Source organism: Festucalex cinctus, chromosome 8, assembly GCF_051991245.1.
Source record: "Festucalex cinctus isolate MCC-2025b chromosome 8, RoL_Fcin_1.0, whole genome shotgun sequence".
Lineage (NCBI taxonomy): Eukaryota > Metazoa > Chordata > Actinopteri > Syngnathiformes > Syngnathidae > Festucalex > Festucalex cinctus.
Genome location: NC_135418.1, coordinates 23774718 through 23790684, shown reverse-complemented (window position 1 = coordinate 23790684; position 15967 = coordinate 23774718). Strand labels below are relative to the sequence as shown.

Genomic DNA, 15967 nt, shown 5'->3' with positions numbered 1-15967 from the left:
GTAAAGAATTTCTCAAATTAATAGTCTGCACTTTCTAAGACGTGATTTCAGGCTACTTAATGAGTTGTGCTATGTACAAATCCATATTACAAAAGTGCATACTCATTTTAAAGTTTTTTGTTGTTTTTTTAAATAAATGGATATTGTACAGTACATGCATATCCATTTGGGCTGGCAAAATGTGGTGTATTTTAAAAGTATTCTATTCATCTTTCCTTAAGAAGCCTTACATTTTATTTTCCCCAATGAAGGCCGTAATTATACTTAAAATGACAGCTACTGCTTCAATAATACAATAAAACTTGGTAAAAAAAAAAATTCTCAAATTAATAGTCTGCACTTTCTAAGACATGATTTCAGGCTACTTAATGAGTTGTGCTATGTACAAATCCCTATTACAAAAGAGCATGTCATTTTAAAGTCCTTTTTTGAATGGATATTGTGCAGTACATGCATATTCATTTGGGCTGGCAAAATGTGGTGTATTTTAAAAGTATTTTATTCATCTTTCCTTAAGAAGCCTTACATTTTATTTTCCCAAATGAAGGCCGTAATTATCCTTAAAACGACAGCAACTGTATTCAATAATACAATGAAACTTGGTAAAGAATTTCTCAAATTAATAGTCTGCACTTTCTAAGACGTGATTTCAGGCTACTTAATGAGTTGTGCTATGTACAAATCCATATTACAAAAGTGCATACTCATTTTAAAGTTTTTTGTTGTTTTTTTAAATAAATGGATATTGTACAGTACATGCATATCCATTTGGGCTGGCAAAATGTGGTGTATTTTAAAAGTATTCTATTCATCTTTCCTTAAGAAGCCTTACATTTTATTTTCCCCAATGAAGGCCGTAATTATACTTAAAATGACAGCTACTGCTTCAATAATACAATAAAACTTGGTAAAAAAAAAAATTCTCAAATTAATAGTCTGCACTTTCTAAGACATGATTTCAGGCTACTTAATGAGTTGTGCTATGTACAAATCCCTATTACAAAAGAGCATGTCATTTTAAAGTCCTTTTTTGAATGGATATTGTGCAGTACATGCATATTCATTTGGGCTGGCAAAATGTGGTGTATTTTAAAAGTATTTTATTCATCTTTCCTTAAGAAGCCTTACATTTTATTTTCCCAAATGAAGGCCGTAATTATCCTTAAAACGACAGCAACTGTATTCAATAATACAATGAAACTTGGTAAAGAATTTCTCAAATTAATAGTCTGCACTTTCTAAGACGTGATTTCAGGCTACTTAATGAGTTGTGCTATGTACAAATCCCTATTACAAAAGAGCATGTCATTTTAAAGTTTTTGTTGTTGTTGTTTTTTATAAATGGATATTGTACAGTACATGCATATCCATTTGGTCTGGAAAAATGTGGTGTATTTTAAAAGTATTTTATTCATCTTTCCTTAAGAAGCCTTACATTTTATTTTCCCAAATGAAGGCCGTAATTATACTTAAAATGACAGCTACTGCTTCAATAATACAATAAAACTTGGTAAAAAAAAAAATCTCAAATTAATAGTCTGCACTTTCTAAGACATGATTTCAGGCTACTTAATGAGTTGTGCTATGTACAAATCCCTATTACAAAAGAGCATGTCATTTTAAAGTCCTTTTTTGAATGGATATTGTGCAGTACATGTATATTCATTTGGGCTGGCAAAATGTTGTGTATTTCAAAAGTATTTTATTCATCTTTCCTTAACAAGCCTTACATTTTATTTTCCCAAATGAAGGCCGTAATTATCCTTAAAACGACAGCAACTGTATTCAATAATACAATGAAACTTGGTAAAGAATTTCTCAAATTAATAGTCTGCACTTTCTAAGACGTGATTTCAGGCTACTTAATGAGTTGTGCTATGTACAAATCCCTATTACAAAAGAGCATGTCATTTTAAAGTTTTTTTTGTTGTTGTTTTTTATAAATGGATATTGTACAGTACATGCATATCCATTTGGTCTGGAAAAATGTGGTGTATTTTAAAAGTATTTTATTCATCTTTCCTTAAGAAGCCTTACATTTTATTTTCCCAAATGAAGGCCGTAATTATACTTAAAATGACAGCTACTGCTTCAATAATACAATAAAACTTGGTAAAAAAAAAATCTCAAATTAATAGTCTGCACTTTCTAAGACATGATTTCAGGCTACTTAATGAGTTGTGCTATGTACAAATCCCTATTACAAAAGAGCATGTCATTTTAAAGTCCTTTTTTGAATGGATATTGTGCAGTACATGTATATTCATTTGGCCTGGCAAAATGTGGTGTATTTCAAAAGTATTTTATTCATCTTTCCTTAACAAGCCTTACATTTTATTTTCCCAAATGAAGGCCGTAATTATCCTTAAAACGACAGCAACTGTATTCAATAATACAATGAAACTTGGTAAAGAATTTCTCAAATTAATAGTCTGCACTTTCTAAGACGTGATTTCAGGCTACTTAATGAGTTGTGCTATGTACAAATCCCTATTACAAAAGAGCATGTCATTTTAAAGTCCTTTTTTGAATGGATATTGTGCAGTACATGCATATCCATTTGGGCTGGCAAAAAGTGGTGTATTTTAAAAATATTTTATTCATCTTTCCTTAAGATGCCTTAACATTTGCTTCCCAAATGAAGGCCTTAATTGTCCGGAAAAAACACACACAATAAATGAATGCTTCAATCAAGAATTTCAGAAAAGAGTAAACAGTGTACAACGTGTCAACCACCTCTTACCCTCTGGAGGGCTGTCCTGGCGAGGTGTCATAGTGATACAGCCCCTGGTGTGGCTGCATTTCCACTGGCATCGGCGCTCAGAGACGGCCGACTGCTCCCCTTACGCCACCGACCTGCACAAATACAAGGACGCACGCGGGTTAAGTTAGCGCCAAACCAAAACAAACCAAAGTGGACCGAGTTACAATTGTGGACGCGTGGGACGTTAATAACAGAGCAAAAGCAAACAAGAGAAGGCCCGCTCCCAAAGATGGAGTTTATTTTAAAAGCGGCGCGAGTGGTTTAGGAAATGCATTATATTAGAAGTGCAAGTAGGAATTATAGCAAGAATAACTGACATTCAAAAGCCACGCAATGAAACGTTTACTGGAACGCAAAAGGAACTCTTTTATATCTACTCTAGTACTAATGTTTAGTATCATAAACTATGTAAATTGATGCCCATTCGGCATCCATTGCAGCCTGGTCATCATAGGAGGGGGATTACCACATCTGCAGCCCCTTTTCAAGGTTTCTTTTTTTTTTCCCCCCTGTTTTTTTTTATTTATTTTTTTAGTTTTTCCTTGCCCTTTTGTGGTTTGATCAGGGGATGTCGTTACTATTTGTCAGCTGTGGGCATGTGAAGCCCTTTGAGACTTTTGTGTGATTAAGGACTATATAAATAAACTTGACTTGACTTGATATGTTGTAGAAGGCTGTTTTATTAAAAAAAAAAAAAAAAAAAAAAAAAGATCAGGGATTAAAACTCTCTCAATAAACTTTTTTCTCAAGAAAAAAAAAAAATGTATTTTAACGTTATTAAATCATTAACATGGTTGGTGTATTCACATTAATAGTAACCTAATTAAAGGTGATTTTTGCATATTTCTTATTTCAAAATAACTGGTCCATCTTCATGTTCCCAATTTCAAAAGTAATAATAATAATAAAAAAAATCAGATTAATCAATTATTCGGAAAAAATAATTGATAGATTAATTGATTGCTGTAAATCGTTTGTTGCAGCCCTAAATAATAGTAGTTCTTTCTATTTAACATGGATATCAATACATTATATTTTTAGACATAGATTATAAAAAAATACTATTACATTTAATTGTAAAATTTGAGGAGACATTCTGTCTTGAGAGGTGAGGAAATACACCTCTAATCCAGTCATTATTTGTCCCACAAGATTTTAGCTGTTAATTTCATTTTTTGAAAAAGAAGAAGAAGAAGAAGAAGAAGAAGAAGAAGAAGAAGAAGAAGAAGGAAAAAAACCTCAACATCACAAGATAATCACTCGACGCGATGATCCTGATCAACCGGATTTTGCTTATTTTCACCTATTTCGACTCATCAGGCTTTGGCGCCATCTATTGGCATTTCCGGCTATTTCCGAAAAAGAAATCAGAACCTCCTGCTGCTAATTCTTCCACTCAACACCTCTGACCTGGCCAGACGATCATGTTGCTGCCGTTCATGTGACGAGCGTCAAAAAAAAAAGAAAAAAAAAAAAAAGAAACCCGCCGCGTTGGCCACGACATGAAAGCGTCTGTCTGCTTTTGCCAGGACCGTTATGTGTCCGCGCAAGTGTTAAAAGGGCAGCGGGGAGCTGTTTAAGCCAACGAGTCACCTTTGGGGATTTGGAGTGTAAAGTTAGCAAGTGGCTAAATGACATGGGCGGCCCGCTGTTGCTAATTGCATGTATTCGCCGCTGTCTTGACATGTATGTACGATAATTAGCTGCGAGTGCTAAATAGAGATCTCGCCGTGCACTTCAGCTGTCCAGAACTCGTAAATGCCACACACGCACACGCATGCGCACGCACGCACACACACCTGTCAGTCGCGCCAAGGGGGTATCACAATATTAGAGTGCCCAACAAGTCTAGAGAGGCCGCGACACTGTTGTACAAGTGAGTAAGTGTGGTGGCAGGTGCAAGTCAAGTGTGTGCGTGTGTTCATGGTTGTGTGGGAAATGGCGGTTTCATTAGTTGGATAAAAATTGGTTCTATAATAATGAGAGCTAAAAATGCAATCATATTTATAGATTCAGACTGGTGCAGTCTGAACCAAACCTTCTTGCATGAACTCCATGCAAACAATCAATGCAAGAAAAGCTTGCGGCAAGCTAAAATCCCTACTTTTGAGATCAAAAGATGAATATTTTGCCATAATTTCTGAAGTTGGAGAATAGAAAAAACATGCAATATGCGATATAGTTGCTGAATATAGCGATATCGCTATTATTGCGATATTTAACATGTACCTTAAGAAATGACATTTTTATTATCTAATGATAATTTTCATGCGGCAAAATAATCAAACTCAATGTATTCTTATGTTTTATTATTAGGGTTGGAACACCCACGTAACTAGGGGCGTGGAAAACAAATAAAAAGAGAGGGTGAGGAGGGGATTTTTAACTCACTAACTAGTTAGCTAACTAAACTTCTATTCACTTTCCCTATTCATTATCTTATTTATTTATTTTTGCAATCCCCCCCAAAAAATTCTCAAAAAAACGCTGATAAACATTCAACATATGGTTCCATGAAAATGGAGTGAAAAAAAACACACAAACAAATCCCAACTATGAAAAATATCTGTAAAAATACGTAAATAAAAAAAGAAATCAGCAATTATGTGCATCGGCGGATCCCGAACTGCAAATATGCAGGGGTCGACTGCAGTTTTAAGTTGTAATATAACTAATCGCCACTAGATGGCAGACATGTCTTAGGTACACTTAATATACTGCCTTGTACTACAACATGAGAAGGCCTAACAATTTTTTTTTTTTGCAGATTTGGAACGATATGCACAACAAACAGTACTGCGATAGAATTACAATTTTGAGTGAGCTGATTTTTATGAAAAATTGTACAAAATTAGGTGTATTGCACTTTGTTGTTATTTTATTTAGCAGTTTTGTGCCGTCCTTGAATGGTCATTTTTGAAGTTTGCGGTTAATTTGTTGTTTGCTTCAAATGAGTTGTTGTTGGGTTAGGATAGAAGATTTTTGTATATATGCATTGAAAAATGTACTATCAAATATGAAATTTATTAAGAGCATGTATGCATGCATTTGACGAAACATTTTGTCATACAACTGGTTAGTAAGTGCATAGTCAAACCCCCCCCCCGTAGCATGTAAATCTACTCAATTCTTACATAAATAAACAAACCTAAATCTATACAAAGCAATTATTTTCTCATGTAGAATTCGAATAGCAATGTTACCCAGATTTCCGTCCTCCACACATGCATGTTGTCCTCCAGTGACGAAACTGTCCTATTTTTGGCCATTTACTCATGAGAAACTCAGCATTGCGGCACTGGCTTTTAGAGAGGGACATAACAGCGGCAGATTAAAAACCTCCGGAACATAAATCCAAGGACTGACCAAGACAAGTGAGGGAAGCGGGTACAAACCGGCTCAAATTTACAACACGCTGGAACTATGGTCAACATCGGGATCCAAAATCTGCTTTTACATGCAGGTTGGATGCGATTCATGCATTGGTCCACCGAGCCAACACTTGAAGCTTGACCCTAATTGCACACAAGACAACATTTTACATAATACACCTCCCCCCCACCCCCCTTCATGGTTTGGGTTGGGTTTGGGCTGATTTTGTTACTTTTGTCATGGCTCTGGTTTGATTTTGGTTTGGTTTGATTTTGTCCTCCTGTTTCTTTGAGTTCTTGTCGTGATCTGTATTATGTTGTCTTTGTGGGCTTCCCCCGTCTGTCAACCAATCAGCACCCTCTGCCACTTGTGTCTTGCCCAGCTGTGTCTCGTTGTGTCAATTAGTGTGTGTATTTAGTCTCTTGTCTCCCCTCTGCCTGCGTCGATTCATTGTCATTTTCCTCATGTCATGCTGCTGGTTTTGTTCCACACCTTGTCTCGTTCACCATTTTGGACTTTTTGTTTCTTAGTTTATAGCTCATTTTTGCCTCCTCGTATTTGTTTATTGAACTTTTTTTCTTTTTTACCTAATTCTTTGCCTCCTCACCCTGCTTCCCTGCATTTAGGTCCACCACCACATCTCAACCGTAACAGGTCCATTACGGTTGAGATGTGGTGGACAATAGTAACAAAATCAAAACAAACCCAACCCAAACCATGACACCCGCCCACGCTGAGTTTTGCCGATGTGTCCGCTACATGCGCCAAATAAAAAGAACCACACACTAATTGACTAGCGTAATTTGGTGATAAAGTGCTGCCTACGTGAGTGAAAATGACAATTATGATTCGTCTTCAGGTGACTCACTTTTCCGATTCCGGGCTGCCTGAGCACAAGTCGCCGCCCGCAACACCCTAGCTCCGCCCCTGGTCGTCATGGTAACAAAAGTTGTATTTGGCTTAGTAGGTCCATGAGCATTGGCGTATTTACATGAAAAAGAACCTCCCCCTCAAACTATTGTTGATCCTTTGCTATTTTGTATGTTATTAAGACAACTGGAAGATGTTTTAAATGGCAAAACAAAAGAACAAAAAAAAAAGAACAATAACAACCATAGGCATGACTAAATCAAAAAACGCAAGCAGTGTGTTGCCATAATTCACAATGGACGACATTTCCCCTAAATCATCAGATCCTCCTTCCTGTGCGGTGGTCTCCAGAGAGGACACGCATTTCCACAGGTCGCCGGTCACATGGGATAAAATGACCTGACCCAGGACTTTTCACTCACTTTTTGTGGAGTTTATTAACCCTTTAACAAAGAGCGAGCCCACCACTTTTCGCAGGATGTCAAAAGTAGCACTTCAAACGAAAATGCTTTTAAAAAAAACGAAAACTAACTGAAACTATATTTTAGGTTAAAAAAAACAAACTAAAACTAACTATAACTGTAGCAAAAATGTATTTTGTTTTAGTCTTTGGTCATTAATTTAATGCATGAGCCTTTGGGGATGATTTTAAATGTGGTTTTAAGTAGATTTATTTTGATTGCCAATAGAAAAGCGCCTTCAGATTACGTCGCTCCCATAGCGTTTTCTACATATTGCGCAGAAGTAATACACATTTTTAAGAGCTAAAACTAATACTGAAACTAACTAAAACTAAACTAAAACTAAGCATTTATTAAAGAACTAAAACTAATAAAAACTAACAGATATATCATATATCATCACCTTAGGCTGACCCTGAACAGGATACATAGTTGTGGGAATGCTTCAGCATTCCCACAACTATGTTATTGTGATTTTTATTCTCCACACTTTTTTGCCGCTTAACAACTCCCACATAATACTTCCAATTTACACAGTTCAAATTTCACCTGGCTTCAAAAATTCTTGCCTCCCGGGGTATATATCGTCTGATTCCACATTACTTACAGTATTTGCACAATTTAACGTTTAATATCAACTTTTCCCCATTCATTTTCAATGGGAAAGACATTCAACTTTCTCTAAGTATCACTTTACATGCCCACTTCCATACATATAACTTAACGTCATTATCAGGTGTCTGATACTGCTCGGTGGCACAGTTGGTAACCAGGAGGTCATAATTTCATAGTTAATCTCTCAATTTTCATAAGCATTCCACATGCATTCAAACTCTTTCATTGCATTCAGCTTTCAGCATTCCCATGCAATTTCTCCAGAAATTGCACTAGGTCTAGTATAATAGAAAAGAAAATGGTGGACGTCTGCTGGGTTATTTGTATGGGAGCGGAGCACAGTTCATCAAAATTCGACTGCGGTTTGGCCTGAAACGTCAACAAGTGGAAAACGATGATTGCCATCGTGCCGACTACAAGTTCAAGTTCTCCGCAGATTCAACTGGGTGATTGTGTTCCCTGGCTGCCATCTTTACTTGACTGTGTATCTCTGTCTCCTATCGCTTGCTGCCTCCACCCTCATTCCTCCTCCTCTCGCTCTCTCTCTGGGCTCATTCCTACTCTCCCTCCCTCCCCCTTCTTTTTCTGGCGGCGGTGCAGTCGAGGTGGGTGTTCTCGGGGCTGTTATGACTTAGAGAGACGATAATGGCGGCTATAATGTAGCCAGCCGTTCCTGATGTGGCCGGCCTTGCGGAGGATGGTGTTGTGTTAAGGCTGGAGGGCAGGGGAACCCTCATCCAACCACGGGGGGGGCAGAAAACCCTGCCCTCTCGTTCCCTTACTCGTCTCCGCCCTGTAACCTACTGACTTTTTGTGGCCCTCTTATTTTGTTTCAGTGGTCAACTTTGTTTTTAAATTGTGGTTTTGTTTTGCTAACCCCGCCCGACCCGACACGGACTCTCAAGGGCTTGCCCCCCAGCCCCCCTCAACACTCCCACCCCCTCGCCTCTTCGCCCACTTTCCCGATGGTCCATCCCTTCTGTTTTTACCCCTTTTACTAGTGAATTCCTCATAGTTGCTGTAATTTGATGGGACGATGGAGGGGGGTGGGGGGTGGGGGGGGCACGATGTGACCACCAGGCTGGAGACATCACCGTAATGTACAATAAGCCTCCACTCACTGACCTGCTGCGGGCCAGATTAGTGTCAGTTCAACTTCCTTTGAGCGTCATGGAAGTGACTTTAATTCCATTTTTTTTTTTTTGCTTTAGCGTGACACTCACAAGATATCAAACAAAGGGAAATATCATAAACTGTTCTTTTTTCTTTTTCTTTTTACATTTTATTTACTTATGTTTGTAGTGTTGTATTATGTTTAGTTTGCCTTTATAAAGTACAATAATTCATTTAGAAGGGGAAAGATGATTTGAGATATGAGCGTTTTGAGTTATGAATGTGGTCACGGAACAAATCGCCGAAGTCAGTTTTTCAGATTTTTAGATTTTAGAAACACACAAAAAAAAATTAACCATTTGCATCAGGAGGAGATGATTTAGGCAAAAAATAATAAAATAAAATAAATACTTGGGCAATTTTCACTGAAGCAACCCCCTTTGCTCCAGAATTTTGACTGATTTTGCAAGGCCCACAGAATATTGTATTCAATTGCTATAAAAACATGGAACCCACCAAAATAAAGATTAGAGTCTCTTCTTTCATCAGGAAAAAAAAAGTATTTTATATCTGTTTCCATCAGTATTAGAATATAGCTATGTTTCATTAACATTTACAGTCCTGGTGAAAACACTGTCAAAAAGAGCTTGTTGCAACATGGCCCTGGTTGATCTCTTATACTTTGCTGCCACCTGCTATCCATTTTTTGTAATAACTACCATTGCTTTAAGTCACCTCTTCATGTCAGAAAATGCATCAAAGCTTTCTGTATGATCTTGTATAAAAAACAACAACAACAAAAAAACATAACATTTATAAATAAATACATTTTTGGGAGTGAAGGACAAAGTATAAAAATAAATTGTTTACATGTTTTTGGGTTTGAATGAGTTAAGAGGGATGAAATGGAACTTGTAAGTCAAGGCAACACTATATTGAATTTTGCAACATAGCAAGAAAAACATTGTTTTTGAACTGCTCCTCTAAAATCATCCAACCATTTTGAACACTCATTGAGAAAGTGTGGTCATAATCCTGGATAATCAGTGGTTTTCTTAGCTTTGATCCCTCAGGTTACAGAAAGCCGCAAATCATCCTGTGTTGAAAAGAAGACAGAATAGTAAAAGCTAATGTTTACTAGCGTCGCTTTGTGGCTTAGCCCAGTCATCAAATGGGCTAATTCACACCTCGGCTATTCATGTATTGTAAACAGCGGCTGCCGATTTGTCTCTGTTGACCTTCGCACACTGTCAAAATGAAGCGTTGATCCCTTGTTGCTACACAGCCAGAGTGACTGATGACAGACATGGCGACAGCACCGGAAGACTTTGTTCATGACGGCACTCCGACAGTAGCAGGCGGAGGTCAAACATCATTAGCAGTATTCATGTTGCATTATTACATTGTTACAACATGGTAATAACACTGACATCATATGAGGGCTCTTTAATTTTGAACATTTTTGAGATGTGTTCTTCCTGGATTTCATTTTTCTGAACCCTAAAGTTTTTAATAACTTACAAGGCTTATATTTTAGAGTTTCTAACACTCATATTTATGCTACTGGTGAGGTAATATTTGCGTAAACTTTGCACTATATTTCACAGAGAGTTTTCCTGAACTCCAAAATTGTTTGCAGCTTTTGTATTGTATTTCCAACTTTTGTATTGTATTTCCGGGAAAATTTAAGCCACTGTTGAGAATAATTTTTATCCCATTTTTTTTTCTTTTTCGCACTCCAAAGATGTGTGGCAATTTTAACTTGCATATTTCCCAGATTTGTATTTTTATGTAACGTTCAAATTTGGTGCAACTATTGTGATGTATTTTCCCCGGACTTTGTCTTCTTAGAAATCCAAAAATTTGCATATCATTTAAATTGTGTTAATTAGTTTTTTAATTCTGAAATTTTGTAGGACGATTGTGGCGATTTTTTTTCATACTGTTTTTACAACTGATTTTTTTTTTTGTAAATTTCGAGGTGTTTTTTTCAGATATTTTTTGAGAAATCCGAGGTTTTGTGCAACTTTTGAGTCGTGTATTTAAAGTTGGCTTGACTTCTACGTCTGAAATTGTGTGTAAATATTGATTTTTTTTTTTCTATGAATGTTTTTACTACTCCAAAAATGTAATCATATTTTGAGGAGTATTTTTTCCACATTTTTATTTTAGTTCATGTTTTGTAAGAAATCTAAGGTTTTCTGCAATTTTTGAGTTATTTCTAACGGTTTTTACAATTCCAAAGATTTATATGAATTTGAGGCATAGTTTTTCCATTTTATTTTATTTTATTTTTTTAAGAAATCCAAGGTTTTGTGCAACTTTTGAGTCGTGTATTTGAAGACAATTTTTTTCCCAATTCTAAAATTTTAAGTTTTGCTTTTCCCGTGTTGGTTTTCTTAACTGTGATTTTGTGTAAGGATCGGGATACCTTTTTTTTCCGCCAAAACTTTGACTTCCAAAATATGTGCAGGTGTACTTACTACTCGCAATGTTTTTTTTTTCCAAGCTCCAAGGTTTTGTGGAACTTCCGAAGTGTATCAAACGAGATTTTTTTTTCTCCGAACTAAAATATTTTGCGTGCGGAACAAAAAGAAAAAAAAATACATTTTTCGTATAACTTTCCTTCTGCACTACTTCAATGCTTCTCTGCAGGCCACCCAGCCGTCTAGCTGCACATACCTGCGGTTTCCGGCCTCCCCCTGACACACGCGCGTACGCACACACACACTTTCTTCCCCAAACATGTCGAACATGTATGAGCAAAGTTGTCTCTCGTCTCGTCTTGCCCCCTTGTCAATTTTTGTGTGTATTTTTCCCACATTTTTTTCCACAACAAAAAAACCAAAACGTTGGCAACTTTTGAGGATTACATCTCCATATTAACTCCAAATTTGTCAATGACTTTTGAGACATGTATTTCCTGTAAACATTTTATACTTATATATCATTTCCACCCCATCCCAACTACACACGCACACGCACGTTTTCTTCCTTCCCCAACGTGTCCGACATGTTTCAGCAACGTCCGTTCCTGTCTGGCCTTCTCCCTTGACGCTTGTTCTTCTGCGTGTTAGCCGCGTAGCAGCTAGGTAGAAACCGCAAGTATTTCTTTGAACTCCTTTTATGGCGAAGCGCCGGAGGAAACGTTGCTAAGAAGAAGAAGAAGAAGAAAAAAAAAAACAACGGCGGAGGTGGGCGGGAATGATTGATGCATAGAGCAGATGAGGAGAGCTGGATTCACACAGCTGGCTCGCAGCTGCAGACGGCAGCTTGCGCTAATGCTAATCTATAAACAACAAAGGAAGAAGCCGGGGAAAGAAAAAAAAAAGACATCGTAAATCCGCCACTGCAACTAATTAATCATCACTCTTCTATGGAAAGCTGTTTAAGCATTTCTTCTATATCCTTGATATCCAACTTGGGGTCCATGTAATAGTAAGCGCATTGCCTTCAAGGAAGACAATTCAAAGAAAATCGTAGGAATTCTTCAACAGCTTTAAAGCCACTAGTTGCTGCTCCACTCGTAATGATAGACCGATTATCGGCCGGGCCAATTATCGGTGCTGATATTTGGCATTTTTACGTCATTGTTACAAATCTGAAAGCTGTTAAAGCTGACATTTTATTGAGCGGTGAATGCTTGCGAACGTAGTGCATTTAGGTTTTCCATCAGGATTTGTAAGATGTTCACAGCCAGTTTTTATTTGTCGCAAAGACATTTCGAACGTATTCAGACAAATTTCCACTGTCTGTGATGATCTTTTGAAACCTTTTACAAACCCTGCCGAAAACTCAAATTATCTACATTTGCATGCATTTGTGAGATACAGGGAATTTTTAATTTATGGATTTATTTAAATTTCACTTTATAAAAAATGATGCTGGCACTGGAAACTCCTTACACTTATTGTATTTTTAAAAATTAATTTTGACAGATATTTTCTCTTTTACTGAAAATGAATATTGGCTTGAAATATAGGTCAGTAGTCACCTTGACTATTAATAATCAATATCGTATCAACCTTGAAAAAAAAACATCAGTCTATCACGATCTCTAGTGCACAGTTTTGCCTCTCTTGTAATATGAAATTGTCCTAGTAGTATAGCGGCTTAAGTTGTTAGTTGCAAAAAGTTGTATTGGAGTGTATAGTTACTAGTAAGACGCAGGCATCATACTAGGCCTCTGAATTGAGTCACAAGTGAGGACAAAGTGTGTACTAGTACATGGAAAAGCAGAATAAATGTGTCTTACGAGAAACATTTTTCTTCTACTAGTGCCACCTTTGGTCTACTAGTACACAATTAAAGCTCACAAGTAAACAGCTGTGCTGCACTAGTTACCACTACTCGACCGAACAAGTAGCCATGAGTAACATACTAGCCTCCTGGACTCTCCTAGTAGCACCAACATGCTTACTAGTAGTTTTACGTCACTATAGTAGTTGTCATACTAGGGTGCAGAAATGTCATTCAGTACATGAACTTTAAACTAGACTTAGACTTAGAATTAGACTTGACTTGACTTGACTAGATATCAACTTGGATATCACTAGTACTCTAAATTGTCTAGCTCGTGAAGTAGTCCCCAGCAACATCTAATTGTTCCACTAGTGTGCAAAAATGTCATTTAGTAGTGAAAAAAATGACTACACGGTAAATTTTTACCATGCTTGCTCTCTATTATAGTAACGTACTGCAATTGTGCTACTAGTATCCAGCATTGTCATAGAGTAGTGGGGGAAAGCATTACTAGTAAGTCACAGCTGTTTTACTAGTGCACTGGATTGTCTTACCAGTGAGAACAAAAAATGTACTAGTACTGTAGATTGACGTTTAGCTGAATTTCAAGGATACAGTTCGATCTCCTTGATATCCAGCTGATGGTCCATACTAGCTCATTCACTGCCTTTGACAAGTATACTTGTCAATTGTATTTTTTAGAGCGGTGCTAAATGGGGGCGAATCTGAGCATGCTCCACTGTAAATATCAAACTTGGAAACAACTTTACTGATGCCCAACCACCGGTAGATGACATCATTGCCCCATTTTATAGGAAATAAACACAGTTTCAGAGTCCATGGGAGAAATGGCTGTATTTTGGCAAACCTACATTTTTCTGCTGTCAATTATAAAAGAACGGGACGGGACAAAAAGTAGGGAGTCTATTCTGTTATTTGGTAGATTCGGTTTATATATAATTATTGAATGTAATATCACGTGAGTATTGGAAATGTAAAAATTTTCTATAATGACTGGCAGTGAATGAGCTAGTAGGCCAAAGGTGACACTAGTAGTGGGGGGAAAAAAGTTTGTATTGGTTGTACAGTTAGGTCGCCTGGGCTCATCCTTGTCACCACCAAGCCTTTTTTTTCCCCTGACACCAGCGGCTCAGTCGAAGCCCAAACCAGATCATTATCCACTGGGTTTACGTAAGCACCGCAGTGATTATAAGAAAAATAATAATCCTAACAGTCTTGGGTGGGCAACCCATATTTATAGGCGGGCTGCCGCTGCTACTTATATATTCCTTTGCTGCGCAACAGCTGGAGGAAGAGACACACAAGGGCACCAGAGTGTGCGTGGGTGGATTCCCGGCGCATGTGTGCGGCAGAAAAGCGGGAAAAGGCCAAGACGGCGGAGTCGACGTACACTACAGGAGCCAGAGTGTACTTGTGTGTACTTGCGCGTACGTGTGTGCGTGTAGGAGGAAACCGCCGGCCATGCATGATGACAACGCGGAGGAGTAGCAGGCATGGACGCTTCATGTGGATTTTATTGCGCGTTAACGGTTGAGTCAGTTTAGTTGTGTTATGAAATGTGTCCAGAGAGATGAATGGACACAAAATGGCCGATTTTTGTGATGTGGTTCCCTCTCAAGGAATTCCTTACGTCATAATGACGCCTTTCCACCAAGCGCTATGGTACAGTTCCGATTTTTGAAGTTGGAGTTGGCGTGCGTTTCGAATGTGGCGCAATCGCAGCTTAGTGTCCATCAAGCGGGATGGTTTGCAGGGGCGGAGCAGTGCCAACATTTGCCAACACACTCATAATATAAAGCAACAAATCGAAGTAAAAAGCAATGTTTTGCTAGGTTAAATTTTCTAGACAACAGCTTTTCTTTAACCTTGTTCTCACAAGATGAATTCTCACGTAATTTGTGGGTTCACAAACTCCAGAGAATACATCTTGTACCGCTCCCACTGGTAACCGCCATTCCAAACGAACAATCACAGAGCGACATTGTGTTTGGGGTCGGGATATGCTACTGTGACCAACCCAGGAAGTAGCGCCGACACAGGTGCTAACAAACAAACCCAGCAAGGACGAATGGATGCTACAATTAATCTGTTCTCGCCGAATTACTCACCGTTTCCTTGTTGAATGTTGAACAGCGAGGGCTGCTTCGTGGATTTCTAGCTGGTAAGATGTCCGTGCTTTTCCCCCCTTAGGCAAGAACGAAGACGAAATATTCACCCGTGTACGTGATTGGTTAAAACAAAAGTGTAGAATGTTGCATCGTCCAATCAGCTCGAATTATTGTACAGAATGCCCCGCCTTTTCCCGATGAAATTACTGTGGAGAGGTTGGTTTTTGCCAGGTTACCTTTTTTCTTTGTTGTTTCTTTGCTATATCTCTCAGTCTGATTCGCAAGCGGAAGAAGTAAAAAGCAACGTTATGCTTGGCTACATTTTCTAGGCAATGCCTTTTCTTTGTTGTTTCTTCGCTATCTCTCAGTCTGATTCGCAAGCTGAAGAAGTAAAAAGGAAC

General features: G+C 37.9%; 1 protein-coding gene across 1 annotated transcript in view; it reads right to left on the bottom strand.

The window, feature by feature from the left end:
- The window catches only part of gli1 (GLI family zinc finger 1), a 51822-nt gene that overhangs the window by 13559 nt on the left and 22296 nt on the right, over positions 1–15967 (bottom strand). The window contains exon 2 of the mRNA XM_077530379.1: positions 2744–2856. Coding sequence (XP_077386505.1) covers positions 2744–2814 — 71 coding nt within the window. The 5' untranslated portion in view covers positions 2815–2856. The remainder of the gene's footprint in view (positions 1–2743; positions 2857–15967) is intronic.